The 17,092-nt window shown below is 40.6% G+C and overlaps 1 protein-coding gene across 8 annotated transcripts in view; it reads left to right on the plus strand.

Annotated features, from left to right (window-relative positions):
- Positions 1 to 17,092, plus strand: part of USP28 (ubiquitin specific peptidase 28) — a 67,827-nt gene that overhangs the window by 24,092 nt on the left and 26,643 nt on the right. For 5 of the 8 annotated variants that reach the window (XM_070473563.1, XM_020872775.2, XM_020872776.2 and 2 more), the window contains exons 4-9: positions 7,479 to 7,584; positions 8,498 to 8,657; positions 13,530 to 13,616; positions 14,316 to 14,453; positions 15,354 to 15,427; positions 16,345 to 16,424. In XM_070473563.1, the coding sequence (XP_070329664.1) occupies positions 7,479 to 7,584; positions 8,498 to 8,657; positions 13,530 to 13,616; positions 14,316 to 14,453; positions 15,354 to 15,427; positions 16,345 to 16,424 (645 nt within the window). The remainder of the gene's footprint in view (positions 1 to 7,478; positions 7,585 to 8,497; positions 8,658 to 13,529; positions 13,617 to 14,315; positions 14,454 to 15,353; positions 15,428 to 16,344; positions 16,425 to 17,092) is intronic. The other 3 variants (XM_020872772.2, XM_020872778.2, XM_020872780.2) reach the window with 1 other exon arrangement.

Here is a 17,092-nt window from a genome sequence, read left to right on the forward strand (position 1 = left end):
TCCAACTCTTCGAAACCCCATGGACTGCAGCCTACCAGGCTCCTCTGTCCATGGGATTTTCCAGGCAAGAGTACTGGAGTGGGTTGCCATTGCCTTCTCCATAGGATGACACTGGAACCCACCAAAAGAAGATACCCCACATCCAAAGAAAAAGAAGAAGCCACAGTTAGACAGCGGGAGGCATACAGTCATGTAAAAAATCAAATCCCATACCTGCTGGGTGGGTGACCCACAGGCTGGAGAACAGTAATGCCAAAGTTTTCTCACTCTTGTGAAGGTTCTGAACCCCATGTCAGGCTTCCCAGCCTTGGGATCCAACAAAGGGACTGGAAGGCCAGGGAATCTGGCCTTAAAGGCCAGCAGGATTTGATTATAGGATTTCTAGAGGACTGAGGGAAAAAGAAGACTCCAGTCTTGGAGGATATAAACAAAATTTTGTGCGCACCAAGACCAGAGGAGAGGAACAATGACCCCACAGGAGGCTGAACCAAAACTACCTGCTAGGCTGGAGGGCCTCCTGTGGAGGCGTGGGTTAGCAGGGGCTCACCACAGAGACAGGGGCACCAGAAGGTCCCCCTTAATGTAAACCCTCTTGGAGGTTGCCATTAACCCTACCATAGAGCCTGTAGACCCCAGGGCTGGGTTGCCTCAGGCCAAACAACTACAAGGGCGGGAGTGCAACCCCACCCATCAACAGATACTTGGACCAAAGCTTTACTGAGCAAGGCCCTGGCCAGCTGAGCAAGACCCAGTTTTTCCTGTCACCAGTCTCTCCCATCAAGAAGCTTACATAAGCCTCTTAGCCTCGTCCATCAGAGGGCGGACAGAAGAAGCAAGAAGCAGCACTGTCTCACAGATGGCTAAAACAAACCGTATTACAGAAAGTTAATCACCGTGAAAAAGCAGAAAGTTATCTATTAGGTGAAGGGATGAGATAAGATCCTAAAAAAACAACTAAATGAAGTGGAGATAGGCAACCTTATAGAAAAAGAATTCAGAATAATGGTAATGAAGATGATCCAGGATCTCAGAAGAGAGTGTAGACAAAGATTGAGAAGGTGCAAGAAATGTTTACCAGAGACCTAGAAGAACTAAAGGGCAGACAAATAGAGATGAATAATACACTAGAAGGTGTCAGCAGCAGAATAACTGAAGCAGAAGAATGGATAAAAGACCTGGAGGAAAGAGTCGTGGAAATGACTGCCACAGAACAGAATATAGAAAAAAGAAAGAAAAGAAATGAAGACAGCCTAAGAGACCTCTGGGACAATGGTAAACACACCAACATTCACGTTATATGCGTCCCGAAGGAAAAAAGAGAAAAGATCTGAGAAATATTTAAAGAGATAATAACGGAAAACTTCCTGAACATGGGAAAGGAAATAGCTAAGCCCAGGAAGCACAGAGAGTCCCAGGAAGGATAAACCCAAGGAGGAACACGCCAAGACACATAGTAATCAAACTGACAAAAATTAAAGACAAATAAAATATTAGAAGGGAACCGTCATCAGGCTGTCAGCCTATTTCTCAACAGAAGCTCTGCAAGCCAGAAGGGCATGGCATGATATATTTAAAGTGATGAAAGGGAAGAACCTACAACCAAGAATACTCTACTTAGCAAGACTGCCCTTCAGGTTTAATGGAGAAATCAAAAGCTTTCCAAACAAGCAAAAGTTAAGAGAATTCAGCACCACCAAACCAGCTTTACAACAAATGCTAAAGGAACTTCTCTAGGCAGAAAACACAAGAGAAGGAAAAGACCTACAGAAAATAAGTCCAAAACAATTAAGAAAACAGTAATAGGGGCATACATATCGCTAATTACCTTAAATGTAAATGGATTAAATGCATCAACCAAAAGACATAGACTTGCTGGGCAGATGAAAACATGTGCATGTATGCACTTCCATTTACCACATCACTCTGCTTGACCCCCCCCTCCCAAATTGTATGTAATTATTTTATATTATTCAGTTAATCATGTTCCCATTATGGCTTGCAATTGTAATTATCTTTTATTTTTTGTCTGGCTATTGATTGTGAAAACTGATAAACATCTTTTACTATTGTGATTATGTAACTATTACTCATTTAATACCATTGTATCATGATTGGCAACAGAAAAATAGCAGAGCTCTGTATCACCAAAACTAGGATATAATAGAAAAACCTTTGAAAAAAATCAGTTTTTAAAATCCAGGTGCATGCCAGAATTATCTTGGAATTTTTTGAAAAATACAAATGCTCAGGTATTACTTTATTTTCTCTAGAGCTCCAGATATGTTTCTAATGAGCAGTCATGTTTAAAAACAACTGGACTATATGATGATCTTTTATCTAGTTTGTTTCAACTTTTTATATTTCATATTCAGTACTCCCATTTCACTTAGTTTATGTTCTCCAACTTTTCCGTCTCTTTTAAAAATTTTCTTTCTCAAGCCTTTATCAGGTGTAATAGAAAAGCTTTTGTATACGAATATATATATATTTTTAACAACTTATGAGTTTTTGCCTAACTAAAAAAATTATGACATCTTGATTCCACTTGTTTGACTTAGTATGAATAGAATGCTTGATTTCTAATTAAAAAATAGATAATGCTCATATGAAGCAACAAAGGTTTACTGTATGGCACAGGGAACTATAGTCAATATCTTATAATAACCTATGATGGAAAATAATGTCAAAAATAATATATGTGTATTTGTATAACTGAATCATCTTGCTGCGCAGCTGAAACATTGTAAGTCAACTATACTTCAATAAAAAAAAAAGTTAAAAAAATATGTTTGAAATGTTTTTCAGATTCCTTTTATCTATAAAGTCCCACCTCTTTTTCTGTCATGTATCATGCATTCTGGAATTTGCTGTTTGCATTCCTGTGGTATATGAAGTTTTATGTCCTCTGTCTTTCCTGTTAATTTAGGTGCTTATCTAGCATGACAGGGTCATAGGTAGTATTGTGTATATTTCTCCTGTTTTGTCATATCAAGAAGCAAATAATGTCTGGTCACCCCCTTTTTGTGTTGTTAAAATTGTTACTGTGTTCAGGTTGTCAACTTGATTCATTTATTACAAAATTCCCTACCTAGTGTTTCCAGCCACCATTGGTGATTATTGCTTAGATTCTTTATTTTATTGGAGATTTCAAAATGATAATATTTTATATGTCATTACCTTGTAATTTATTAGTTAGAATTCTTTTTTTCAGTTGTGGTAAAAACACAGTAACAAAATTTACATTTTAACCATTTTTAAGTGTATATTTCAGTAGTGTTAAGTATATTCGCATTATCATGTAAAAGATCTCCAGAACTATCTTGTAAATCTGACACTTCATTCCAGTTAAGCAACCCTTTTCTCTCTCTACCCCACCTCTGGTAACAGCCTTCTGCTTTCTACTTCTATGAATTTGACTACTTTAAATACCTCATATAAGTGGAATCATATAGTTACGTTTTCATGACTAGCTTATCTCATTTAACATAATATCCTCAATGTTCATCGATGCAGTGGCATGTGACAGTATTTCCTTTCTTTTCTTTCCAGTTTTTTTCCTTATGGTAAATTACACATAACATGACAGTTACTATCACAACAATTTTTAAGCATACAATTCACTGGTATTATGTACATTCATGTCATTGTGCAGCTATCATCACCATCCATCTCCAGAACTCTTTCTTTGTCTTGTGAGACTGAAACCTGTACCCATTTAAGAGTAATTCCCTATTACTCCCTCTCCTAGCAACCTCCATCTTTCTGTTTTCCATGATTTTGACTACTCTAGGTACCTTTTATAAGTGGGATTGTGGAGTATTTGTCCTTTTGTGCCTGGCTTGTTTCACTTAGTATAAGGTCTTTAATGCTCATTCACACTGTAGCATGTTAGAATTTCCTTTCTGTTTAATGTTGAATAATACTCCATTGTATGTATATACCAAATTTTGTTTATCCATTTATCTGCCAGTGGATATTGGGGTTGCTTCCACCTCTTGACTTTTGTGAATAGAGCCATTTGAACTTGGATGTGCAGATACTTCTTTGAGACCCTGATGTATACCCAGAGGTGAGATTGCTGGATCATATGGGAGTTCTATTTTTAATTTTTTGAGGATCCTCTGTACTGTTTCCCATAGCATTTGCACCATTTTATAATCCTACCAAAAATGCCAAAGAGTTCCAGTTTCTCCAAATCCTCACTAATACTTGTTATTTTCTGGTTATGGGTTTTTTGATGGCCATCCTAATCCATGTGAGGCGATAGCAGCACATTGTGGTTTTACTTTGCACTTTCTCTGATGATTAGTGACACTGAGCATGTTTTCATATGCCTGTTAGCCATGTTACATCATCTTTGGAGAAATGTCTATTCAAGTCTTTTGCCTATTTTAAAATCAGATTAGTAGAGCTTTTATTGTTGTCAAGTTGTAGAAGTTCTGTATATATTCTGGATATTAACTCTTTATCAGATATATGATTGGCAGGTATTTTCTTCCATTCTGTAGATTGTCTTTTCACTCTTTTGATTGTGTCCTTTCATGCTTCTAAAGTTTTTACAAAGCTTGATTTAGCTCTGTTTGTTGATTTTTGCTTTTGTCTGTGCTTTTGGTGTCATATCCAAAAAATCAATGTCATGAAACTTTCTGTGTTTAACGTTTTGAAGAACTGCCAAACTCCATTCCTCTAGCTTCCCCAGCAACTGCACCATTTTACATTGCCACTAGCACTATACAAGGTTCTAACTTCTCTACGTCTTCACTGACACTTGTTTAGCCTTCCAAGTGGGCGTGAAATGTTAATCTCATTGTGGTTTTGATTTGAATTTCCTAATGGCTAATGATGTGAAACACCTTTTCATGTGCTTATTGGCCATTTGTATATCTCCTTTGGAGGACTGTCCATTGAAATTCTTGGCCCGTTTTAAAATTTTTTTATTATTATTATATTATTATATTAAAGTTGGTCTTTTTATTTTTCAGTTGCAGGAATTAATATATTCTGTATATAGTTCCCTTACCAGATACACGATTTGCAAATTTTTCTCTCATTTTGTGGGTTGTCTTTTCACTATCCTGATGGTATACTTTGAAGCCCAGAGATATTTATTTGATGATGTCAAGTTTATCAGTTTTTTCTTTAACTCTTGTACTTTAAGTGTCATCTGGAAGACGCCATTGTCTAATCCAAGGTCTTGAAGATTTACCTATTTTAAGAGTTTTGTTTTACCTCTTATCTTGAGGGCTCGATCCACTCTGAGTTCATTTTTGTAAATGATATGAGGAAGGAGTTAAAAGTCATTTTTTGCCTGTGGATATCCAATTGTCCCAGCATTTTTTGTTGAAAAGATATTCTTTCTCTGTTGAATTGCCTTGGTATCTGTGTTGAAAATCAGTTGACTGCAACCGTGAGGTTTATTCCTGGACCGTCAGTTCAGTTCCAGTGCTTCTGTTCCACTGATCCTTACATTTGTTCTTGGGCTGGTAGACAAGGTCTTGATGATTAGTTTTGTGTTCTTTGTGATTTTTTTCTTTATAAATTATTTCATTGCTCAGGTACAGAAATTCATTTAACTTTTGTTCATTGATTGCTTATCTAACCACCTCTTATTAATCATTATGCCCATTTTCCGTAGATTATTTTGGACTTCATTGTATATGTGAATTGCAAGTTTTGTTTCTTACTTTGCAATCTTTATTTTTTAAACTTTATCTTATTTTCTTATCACACTACCTGGAACTTTCAGAGCGACAGTGAGTAAAAGCCCTCACAGGAGACATCTTCATCTTATTCTTGGTTTTAAAGGAAATTTCACAATTCAGTATAAAGTCTGCTGTGGGTTTTCCATGGATAATTCTTTATCAGTCTAAAAATACTCTTTTTCTCTTCCTACTTGGCTTGGAGTTTTTATTCCTTGATAGAAGTTGAATGTTATCAAATACTTTTTCTGTATCTATTGAGATGATCATTTTTTCCTTTAATTATTTAGATAATGAGTTTTACTGGTCTCTTTTCTAACATTAGCTCAGTATTTCATTTCTACAGTAAATTCAGCTTGGTCTTAATGTATAATCTTTTGTGGTGTGTTAGCAGGATTCTGTTTGTTTATATTTAGGCTTTTTACATCTGTGATCATGCGTGAGTTTGTCATTTTGCCTTTCTCTTACTGTCCTTGATTGGCTTGGGACATAACAAGGTGTTATGTTGACTGTGTAAAATGGCTTGAGGAGTATATTCCCTATTCTCTAGAGTTCAGTTCAGTTGCTCAGTTGTGTCCGACTCTTTGCGACCCTATAAATCGCAGCATGCCAGGCCTCCCTGTCCATCACAAACTCCCGGAGTTTACTCAAACTCATGCCCATCAAGTCGGTAATGTCATCCAGCCATCTCATCCTCTGTCGTCCCCTTCTCCTCCTACCCCCAATCCCTCCCAGCATCAGGGTCTTTCCAGTGAGTCAACTCTTCACATGAGGTGGCCAAAGTATTGGAGTTTCAGCTTCAGCATCAGTCCTTCCAGTGAACACCCAGGACTGATCTCCTTTAGGATGGACTGGTTGGATCTCCTTGCAGTCCAAGGGACTCTCATAGTTCAAAAGCATCAATTTTTGGTGCTCAGCTTTCTTCACAGTCCAACTCTCACATCCATACATGACCAGTGGAAAAACCATAGCCTTGACCAGATGGACCTTTGTTGGCAAAGTAATGTCTCTACTTTTTAATATGCTGTCTAGGTTGGTCATAACTTTCCCTCCAAGGAGTAAGCGTCTTTTAATTTCATGGCTGCAATCACCATCTTCAGTGATTTTGGAGCCCCCCAAAATAAAGTCTGACACTGTTTCCACTGTTTCCCCATCTATTTCCCATGAAGTAATGGGACCAGATGCCATGATCTTAGTTTTCTGAATGTTGAGCTTTAAGCCAACTTTTTCACTCTCCTCCTTCACTTTCATCAAGAGGCTTTTTAGTTCCTCTTCACTTTCTGCCATAAGGGTGGTGTCATCTGCATATCTGAGGTTATTGATATTTCTCCCGGCAATCTTGATTCCAGCTTGTGCTTCTTCCAGCCCAGCCCAGCATTTCTCATGATGTACTCTGCATATAAGTAGTTTGTGTGAGATTGAAAGTACCCAATTTTTGAATGTTTAACTTTTAGCTGATGTTTTACAATAAGTACACTATTTAAACTACAGGTATGGGATAAATTTCTGACTCTGTGAAGTAAGGCTGCAAAAGGGGGTATTTGATTCATTGCACTTTAGCAGCTTGTTATTACTGTGCTGTTAGCTAATCTTAAGGTTACAGTGTGGCAGTAAGTTATTACTTGGACTCTGGCATGGAATAATAAGGTTGTATTTTCACAGATGAGCCATTGTAGTGAGAGCTAATTTTGTGACTGCTTTTACCTTTTTGCCTTCAATATAGACAGAAAGGCAGTGTTTCCTGCATGTAGACTAATTAAATTTCTATTTATCTTACAGAAGTGATAGACCTTACTCACGATAGCAAGGATGATCTTCAGGCTGCCATTGCTTTGAGTCTACTGGAGTCCCCCAAAATTCAAACTGATGGAAGAGATCTTAACAGGTTATTGACTTAATTTATAATCTTTGTTCCACACCTTAGTGTGTAGGTCAAAGACAGTTCTGCCAGGCTTCTTTAATTGCACCTAAATGAAACTTCTTTTACAAGAAAATTTAAATTCATGTTAGCTTACTCACTCTTTGGTTCACTTTTGAAGAAGCTAAATATGGTAAGAGTCTTATTGCAGCCTGCTGTCTTTGAGTTGAGTAGAAACTGCAAGGTTTTGTAATTTTTAGTTGCTAAGATGGAAACCAAACTAGTACAAATATCTGATAAATACATATTCTCTTTTTTTTTAAGTGTCTATGAGTTCGTATTCTGTTTGTAAACCTTGAGCCTTTGTAAACTTTGAGAGTTATGTTGTTGGCTATTTGAAAATGAAGGTTATCATTAACTCCCCTGTCTCAGAAGTGACTAGAGGGATATAGTGTTTGAATTGGTACTGATTTAGTGATTGGTGTTGTTCACAAATAACCCAGTTCCAGGGGTGGCATGTTAGTTTGTAGACACGTTGATCCCCTCCTATTGCTGAGTTGTTTAGGACCATGATATGTGTGTTAAACAATTTGGAGGCACTTATCTTTAGCAGAGTGTCTCTCTTGCCTCTTTCAATGCCAAGTCTGAAATAAGGCACTTTCATTGAAATATAAAACTTTTAATAGTCTTGAGTCTCAACTCAGTTCCATCAGGGCCTTACTGGTAATAATCTCTGCTTGGAAGGATTTTAACAACTTTATGTTTAAACCTTACTTTTCATTTGTGTTAAAACTAAAGTTATGATACTCCCAGTGATAACCCAGTTAGTAGTGTACCTGGCATTTTGAATTTCCTATGAAAGGTTATCTACAGCCTCCTTATAGAATATTGTTGTTTAACTCTTTTCTTTTTTGATGTGTGGTGTGTTGGCACAATATAGGATGCACGAGGCAACCTCTGCGGAAACGAAACGCTCCAAGAGAAAACGTTGTGAAGTCTGGGGAGAAAATCCCAATCCCAATGACTGGAGACGAGTTGATGGTTGGCCAGTTGGGTTGAAAAATGTTGGCAATACATGTTGGTTTAGTGCTGTTATTCAGGTATGAAATTTTTGAGAGACAACTGTGCCTTTGCAGACAGTTTTGTAATGTATTAAGCTGAAATATGAGAAACACAGCTTTGAAAAAAATGGAGACAGATAAGTAAACCTGGAGAGTTTTCCCCACAGTATTATCCTATTTCGGTTATTTTCTTATGTTTCGGACCTATACACTCTGATGTCTAAAGTGGGCAGTACTGAAAACAAAATCTTCCGTGTTTTTAAATAGGTTGAGTGAGTGGTGTGTTGTAGCAGAGCACGAGTTAATTAACAAGGAGAAATCAGTCTTTGAGAGGCTATTGTAAGGGACCAAGCAGGAAGGAAATGGTCGCAGCCTGGAATGGAAAAGTGGCATAAACTGTGGAAGGTGGGAGTAAAAACATTCTCAAGGTGTTCAGGAGATCAGATGTATAGGGCATAGCAGGCAGCCTAGTAAGGGTATGTGTAGGAAGGGCTGAGGAAGACCAGATTTCTGACTTGAGATACCAGGTGGACAACAGTGCCATCTGACACAAGAGGAGGAATAATTTGCATGTGTGTCAGACGTGGGATTTGGTTAGTTTTAAAACGTGCTGAGTTGTAGGGTCCACATGGAACTACTGGGTAGGCAGTTATCTTTGTGAATCTGTTGTTCAGTAAGAAGACCTGGGCTGCAGATAAAATTCTGGGAATCAGTAGCCTGTAGTTGGTGATCAAGCCCTGTGGATGGGTAGATGAATTACCCTGGGGCACATGTTGCCTCTTAAACTTAACGTGGCACTTTACCCCATCCTGCAAGCTTCTCCTTCGTAGTACTTGCCAGCAACCAAAAACTGCTCACCAAAAACTGAGCCCTCTGTTTCCACGCATAAAATCCATGGGTTCCTTCAGCTCACTCCTTGCCTGGCACTGTTTTAGCACTGGGGAAACAGCAGTAGATAAAACAAGGCCCACACTCCCATGGAGTTTGAAAAGAATGGGGCATACAGAATACAAATTACATATCAGGTGGTGCTAAGGACTATAAAGACGAACGAGAGTAAGAGGAACTAGAGAGGGAAGGGGTGCTGTTCTTCAGGGGGGTTGGGTAAGGCCTTTCTGCCACAGTGAGCACCTGAGCAGAGGCTGGACTTGGGTGAGGGGTTGGATGGGCCATGTAGTTACATGAAGAATGTTTCCTGTGATCACGTAAAGAACGCTGCAGACAGAGGGGATGGCAAGCACAAAGACTCAGAGTCAGGAGCTTAGTACATTGAGAAATAGGGGGAGACCTGGGACTGAGCAACCGAGGAGGAGGAGCAGACAGCAGTGACGACAGAGGTTTGGGGGAGACGGGCGAACCCAGGGGTCATGCCAGGGATTCAGAAATTATGAGAGGTGGTAAGTGTTGGAAGTTCTGGAGCAGACGAGTACTGTGATTCTGCTTCTGCTTTAAGAGGCTCACTGGCTTCTGTGTTGAGAATAGGATGTAGGAGGTTCATCAGGAATTAGGGACATCAGTCAGTTCTTTCCTTTTGAGAGAGAGGGAGAGAGATTGACTGAGACTGAGACCCCCCCCAGCCCCCCCCCCCCCCCCCAGTTGACGTCCCTCCTGTGAGAGATGATGAAGAGGAGACAACTGAGAAGAGTTTCAGAGACAGTACGGGAGGATGGGACAGAGCGCGTGTGGGGAGGGCTTGGCCTCCAGTAGCAAGAGGGCAGGAGAGTAACAGGAGAGGACAGGAGGAAGTGATGACTGCTAGCTCACGTTGAAATGGTTCCTGATAGTCATTTTTTCCTCTGAAATAAGCACCACTTTCTGAGACAGCGTGGAAAAGTTGACAGAATCTCTTTAAGAGGGTGAAAGTTTAAAATAGTTGTCAACAGCAGGAAACCAGTTGGCACCAGACCACAGTAGTAGAATTTCTAAAAATACGAAGCTCTGCTTGAACTTATAGACTTAAATGCATGAAATGCATGGTGGTATCAGTGTGTCCTGCTTTATCGAGACTTTTTCTCTTGGCAGTGCTCCACACTGCTTAAGTGGAAAATTCAAGTTCATCTAAGTTGGAGGATTTGCTGGGTAAGATGAAAGAACGAAAGGACAGTTTGAGAATTTAATGAATCATGGTTAGAGATCATGGGATCAAAGCTGGGGAGAGGGCGAAATGATGATAGGAAGGAGGTAATGACTGGGGAGACAGGGAAGATACTCGTTTGCTTGCTTTCCTGATGACGTCAAAGCACCGGTGTCCTGTGGGCCCCTGAACACGTGAGCCAGAGGACAGGTTATCTGTCCAGAGCAGGGTTTTCTGAATTTGTGGTCTGAGTGTTGGTAGTTGTTTCAGGTACTGAGGTTTCCTGGGTGTGGATGGGGGTGTGGAGATGGAGCCGAGGAGTAGGTCACGAGAGGTAAGATGCTCAGGGAGCCAGAGGTCCCTGGACTGAGCAAAAGTACCTGTGTTCCTTCCATGAATATAAGCCAGATAGCTGCCTAGTGCTGTTCTGAGCCCTTGAGATACAGAAGTGAACCAAACCCAGACTGAGCCTTGCCCTTAGGAAGGTTGATTCTTGTGAGGCAAGATGGACAAGGAACAGTAAATAAAAAATAATAAATAGTTGGAAAACTTAGCTAGTTAACTAGAGAGAGAAGTTTCTATACTATGTTAAACTGTGGTCGGTGTGGTGGAGAAGAGAGGAGGGGGAGGGAGGCTGGAGCTGCCTCGGGAGGGCGGGAGGAGTTTCCCACATCGACTGTGAGGTCAGGCCAGGACTCTTGAGGGGCTGAGGCTGGAGCACATGCCTGGGCAGCAGGCAAGGGAGCGGGCCCATAGCTGCCGGGGGTGGGGGCAGGGGTTGGGGGTGTTCCAGGTGACGGTCGTGCCTCGCAGGGCCCCAGCGTGGGAGAGAACTTGGCGTGTTCAGGGGACTTCAGAGCCCCGAGTGGCTGGAATGCTGAGTGGAGGTGAGGGTCATCGGAGGTGTTGTTGGAGAGGTAACTTGACTTTTGTTCTGAGTGACACGGGGAGTCGTTGTACGGGTTCTGAGCGGAGGAGTGATGGACTCTGGCTTGAGTTTTCAAAGGCTCCCTCTGGCCCCTGAGGAGAGCAGAATGGAGGGGTGAGGATGCAAGTGTTGAGACTTGTGAAGGGGGCTGCCGCAGTCGTCACCGAGAGGCGTGCTGGGCCAGGTTGGTGGCTGTGGGAGTGGAGGAGAGATTGGAACCTTGATTTATCCCCAAGGCAGAGCTGAGAGGCTGTCCCATGGGTTGGATGTTGACCGAAGTCACCTAGGAAGGCTGGCGGACTTGGGGTGGTCGGAAGAGCTCTCACCACGTGACAGTCTTCAGTGGCTCGGGGCTCTGTTTTGGTCACACATGTTAGAAAGAGAGTGAGAAGGACCTGTGTGGACAGTGGGCTGGTAGAGAGGAGGATCTGGAGGTTGGATTAGGTGCTCGAGACTGAGGGAGAGGACGTGGTTATGAATAAAAGAGTGCCCCAGAGGCAGAGTGCAAGGAGCTTCTTACTGGATGTCAATGGATAGTAAAAGGAAAGGAGTCAAAGATTATTCTGAAGTTCTAAACTCTGATGCCTGGAGGAGGAGGATGTAATTAGTGCTAGAGAGACTTCTGGAAAAGCAGCAGATGGTGGAGGGCCAGTCAGTATTGGGAAATGTGAGTAATGTTAACTCACGCTGTTGTCATTGTTAAGAATCACAGTATCTTTGGGGGAAGCCAGACTTTGGCGAAGCTGCAGAGCTGCAGTGAAGGGACTTGGGAATATAAAACCATTTTTCTCATGGTGGAAGAGAAGTCCTGGAACTTTCCTGTTAGCAGAACGGGGATGAAACTGAGAGGAGTGGAGAAGGGCCAGGTAGACAGGGGAGGTGGGAAGAGAAGAGAGCAGGTGGCAGGTAGAGTGAGCATCCCAGGCCTGGCTCCAGACAGAACTTTGCTGTCCCAGCCTCACCTGACTGAAGTTGCCAGGCCAGGTGTCCACTCCTCCTGTTGGCTGAATCCCAGTAGAGCTTGTGATGTCCCCAGTCCAGGTGTACTACTGGCTGAATTCTGTAGGGCTTGTGTTGGAGTGTGGGAAGTCGGAGGCCCATTGTCCACTCAGGCTACTGCTCCAAGAGTTCCAGTCTATGGGCTGGAAGGCTTTTTCACTAGAGGAGTATGTTGGGATGAGGAGTTAAGAGTCATACAAGAGATTTTTTAAAACATCAACTTTCAAAAGAGAGTCAGTCATAGTTGGAAAGATGTGTAATTTATAAGCAATAAAAAGGAATCCCTTTCCCTAATTCTGCCAGTCTGAGATATCAGCTGTTATAATTTCTTAATACCAGTACTTACGACAAACAGTGGAGAGTAATGAACACAGTTTTAGAAAGAAATGTTTCAAATCCCTGTACTGTTGAGTCCCTGTTATGCTCATTGCCCATTATGTGCCCCGCCTTTCTAGACACACCTACAGATGTATGTAACCCTTAACAGTGTACAATGTTGTTTTATATGGTTGAACTTCATATACACAGCATAGTACTCTTATTTTTCTACATAGAATGTTTCTGAGATGCATCCATGTTGATATATGTAACTCTTGAGCATTCATTTTTACTGTGTAGTTGTCCATTTTATGAAAACGTTGTTTCTGCAGTATTAATGATGGTATAATAATCTGCTGTACAGCTAAACTATAGTTTATTTAATCTTTTCCTATTAGCCATTAGGTTGTTTCTAATTTTTCTCTAAAAAGGATTAACATTCTTTCTGCTAAATTTTTATACATAGCCATTAAATTCTTAGAATAGAATTACTAAGTTAATGGTTATACACATATTTTTATGATAATAAAAATTTTTTTGCTGCAGTTATTTTGAAAGAAAGGCTATTAATCCATTTCCTTCTTTATTTCAGTCTCTGTTTCAATTGCCTGAATTCCGAAGACTTGTCCTCAGCTATAGTCTACCACAGAACGTACTTGAAAATTGTCCAAGTCACACGGTAAATTGGTGTTGAGGAGTCTTCGGTGTTCAGCCCCTTTCATCCCAAAGACCTTTAGGTTTTGGTTAAAGCTGGTGACTGTGATGGTCTCTGGCTTCTGCAGCATTTGTTTCCGTCTCCTGATGACCCCTTTTATTTCTTTGTGACAAGAAATAAGGATTTACAAAAATGTGAAGTTAAGCAGGAATAAAATGAGAAAAGTAGTTCTAAGAAAGCAGTGAGTCACTCTGGTGGCCTCAGCTTTTCTGCCCCTGGGCCTCCTTCAGGCACCTTCAGCCACTTGAGCTGAGTGATGCAGGGTGGATGATGGGACGCTGGAGGCCTGGACCTTCACAGGAGACTGCAGCTCGTTCTTGCCAAAGCGGGTAGCCTCCTGCTCGGGTCAGCCCTGCCCTGCCAAGGTTTCACCTTGGTGATCCTGTTCCCAGCAGGAGGGAGGGCAGCGGCTTTAGAAAGGGAACACTTGTACTTTCTGACAGTATTCTGTCTCTGGCTTCTGTCAATACACAGGTAGTCTTGAGTTTAGGGCAGTCCCCACCACAGCCTTTATCAGAATACCTGTAACAGTTTGAGACCTGACTCTGATCTAGATCTTCATAAATGTATATCAGGGAGTGATCGTTAACAACTTTTCTCTTTATGCGTTCTAATTTTCCAAATACAAGGTTATAAGAGTACATATGACTATCTTTCCTGCAGGAAAAGAGAAATATCGTGTTTATGCAGGAGCTTCAGTATTTGTTTGCTCTGATGATGGGATCAAATCGCAAGTTTGTAGACCCTTCAGCAGCCCTGGATCTCTTAAAGGGAGCGTTCCGATCACCCGAGGAACAGCAGGTACAGGAAGCCTGTCGTCCTGGAGCCTGCAGTGATGCCTTGTGACTATTGCTGTGATGCCGCTTTGTTTCAGCTGCATAATACTGTGAACATGATGGTGTAGGACTTCAGTGCCTGCTTTTGCCCTTTATAATGCTTAAGGAACAGGTGGTAAAAAAGAATGTGCATGTGTATGTGTGTTGTGTAGAGGAGGCTGGCGGTTCTAAAGGAAAGAAGTAGTAGAAAGAATAGAATTTTCCAGGGACTGTTGAATTAGAAAGGAGGAGGTTGGAAGATTCCTCAGTGAATCATGGCAAAGGGTCACCAAGGAAAAGAAAGTCCATCCTTTTTCTGCACCTTTGTCTTGGAATGGCCCAGATCGAAATCCTAATTTTAAAACTGTCTAAAACTGAGTTCAGTAGCTTTTCTGAGCAATCTTTCTTTTCTAGTCACAAGTCTGTTCCTTTCCCTATCTCCTATTAAAATCAAAACTAGCACTGTTCATACAATTACTTTTTTTTCTCTGTTTGTCTAAAGGTCCTGTAGTTGTACCAATTCTCAGAACATTTCGAGAAACATTTTGTTTCCCCCTACAGATCTCCTATTCTAGAGGACTACAGTCTGTTCTTTGAATCTTTCTAAAAGGCCTAGCTGGAAGATGTGTTTGATAATTTGTTACAAATAGATGCAGCTGGAAGGGGCAGTGTTCCATTTCCTCCTGGTGAGGGATCCCCTAGAGCACCTTGTGTTGTCTGCAGCCCTTGGGCTCCGGTGTTCCTTGTATCTTCATGATATTTGGACCTGAAAAAGAAATCTTACACAGTAATAGTGCCTTCCTCATTGGCGGGATAAGGGCAGAGTTTCATTTGCCCATGTACAGTGTTGAGTCTAACTCTTCTGCACCTTATGCCTCTCTTACAGCAAGATGTGAGTGAGTTCACACACAAGCTCCTGGATTGGCTGGAGGACGCCTTCCAGCTAGCTGTCAATGTTAAGTGAGTGCTGCGGATTTGTGCATTCTCCTACTCATAGCAGTTCACTGAGAATGATGATACAGGAGAAGAGTATTCTTCTCAAGTAGAAATTACTGATTTTTACCAAACCCCATGGGGTAGCCACTCGTATATGTCATTGTTTATCCCCCTTGTCTTTGGTTTTCCCCTCTACAGATAATCACATTAATCTGTAACTTTTTACTAAAAGGGCCATAACTATTAACTTTTAAAAGTCAACACCTGTGCTGTAAAATGTATTGAAAGGTCAAATCAATCCTTGATGTGAGAATGGAGAATGGAGAATACATTGAGTTTAATTGTTTCAGTTACTGACAGAAGTAAAATTCAAGGCAAAGAATATACCTCTTACCAAATATAGATGCAGAGGTATTTGTTCCCTAAACTTTTTTTTTTTAACTCTAGATGGAAGAAGTATGTATCATAAAATAGCTTTCTAATAAATTTAAGAAGGGATTAGAGAAATAAACCGTTTTCTTTCCATTTCTGTTATGCCACCAGGAAAACTTTTTCATTTGAAAAGCTGCACAAGAGGGCTCACTCTTGCTTTTATACAATTTCTGTACCTTATATACTTCTGTCACTGGATATGGATGTATCTATTGAATATACACACATACATGTATTTGCATGTATGACTTCTTATTAGACTTTCAGCTCCTTAAGGCCAGGGATCATGCCTGTTGCCTTCATGTCTCCAGACTTTAGTACAGTGCTGGGCATATACTTGACCAGTGAGTTTTTGAACTAAACTTATTCAGTGAGTAACTAATCCTTCACTTTAGACCATAACTGGCTCTTAATGAAAATGTTTTATTTTTGCTTTTGAGTGATGGTTTGGTTTAGTATATTACTTAACCTCATCCAAATGATACAGAATTGTTTCCTTGTTTTAAAAGTAGCAATCCCAGGAACAAATCTGAAAATCCAATGGTGCAGCTGTTCTATGGTACTTTCCTCACTGAAGGGATTCGTGAAGGTAAATCCTTTGCTCTAAATGTTAATTCTCGACTTGTGACCACATGTATATTTACTGTGAAGAGGCTTGAGAGTCAGACAAATGCAGGTCTGAATACTAGTTCTGCCTCTTTGATGTGTGTGATCATGGACAAGCTCTGTGATCCTGGATCCTCAGTCTCTTCATCTGTAAAATGGGCACAGTGTTTGTTGTAGAAGTGTTATATTGAATTGAATAATATTACCCAACCCAAACCTGGTATTAATATCAGACACACACTGATATTTATCAGTTTTCTCTGTTTTTTTCCAGACATAATATCTAAGCTCAAAGTGTCGTTGAGTCAGACTGCCAAAAAATGTGTGTCTCCTCTAGTGGCTTATCTAGCTGCATATCAGACACATGGCCAGTCATTCCCTATCTAACCCTTGTCATCTTTTACCCTTCTGATAGCCTCTTAGAACAATCTAATCCACTATCACTCCCCGCAAACAGCATTTCTTACTGTCGTATACAACTAGCCAAGTGTTCAAATACCCTATTTGTTTTATGATTTTTTGTGTATATAAGTAAATAAATTTATGTATGTAAATATAAATCCACTTCCCTATGTGTATACTTTTTTACAGTTTGTGTTTATCAGGATCAAATGTGACTCATTTGCCACTGGTTGATAGGTCTTTTCACAT

Source organism: Odocoileus virginianus, chromosome 10 (assembly GCF_023699985.2).
Source record: "Odocoileus virginianus isolate 20LAN1187 ecotype Illinois chromosome 10, Ovbor_1.2, whole genome shotgun sequence".
NCBI classification, from domain to species: domain Eukaryota; kingdom Metazoa; phylum Chordata; class Mammalia; order Artiodactyla; family Cervidae; genus Odocoileus; species Odocoileus virginianus.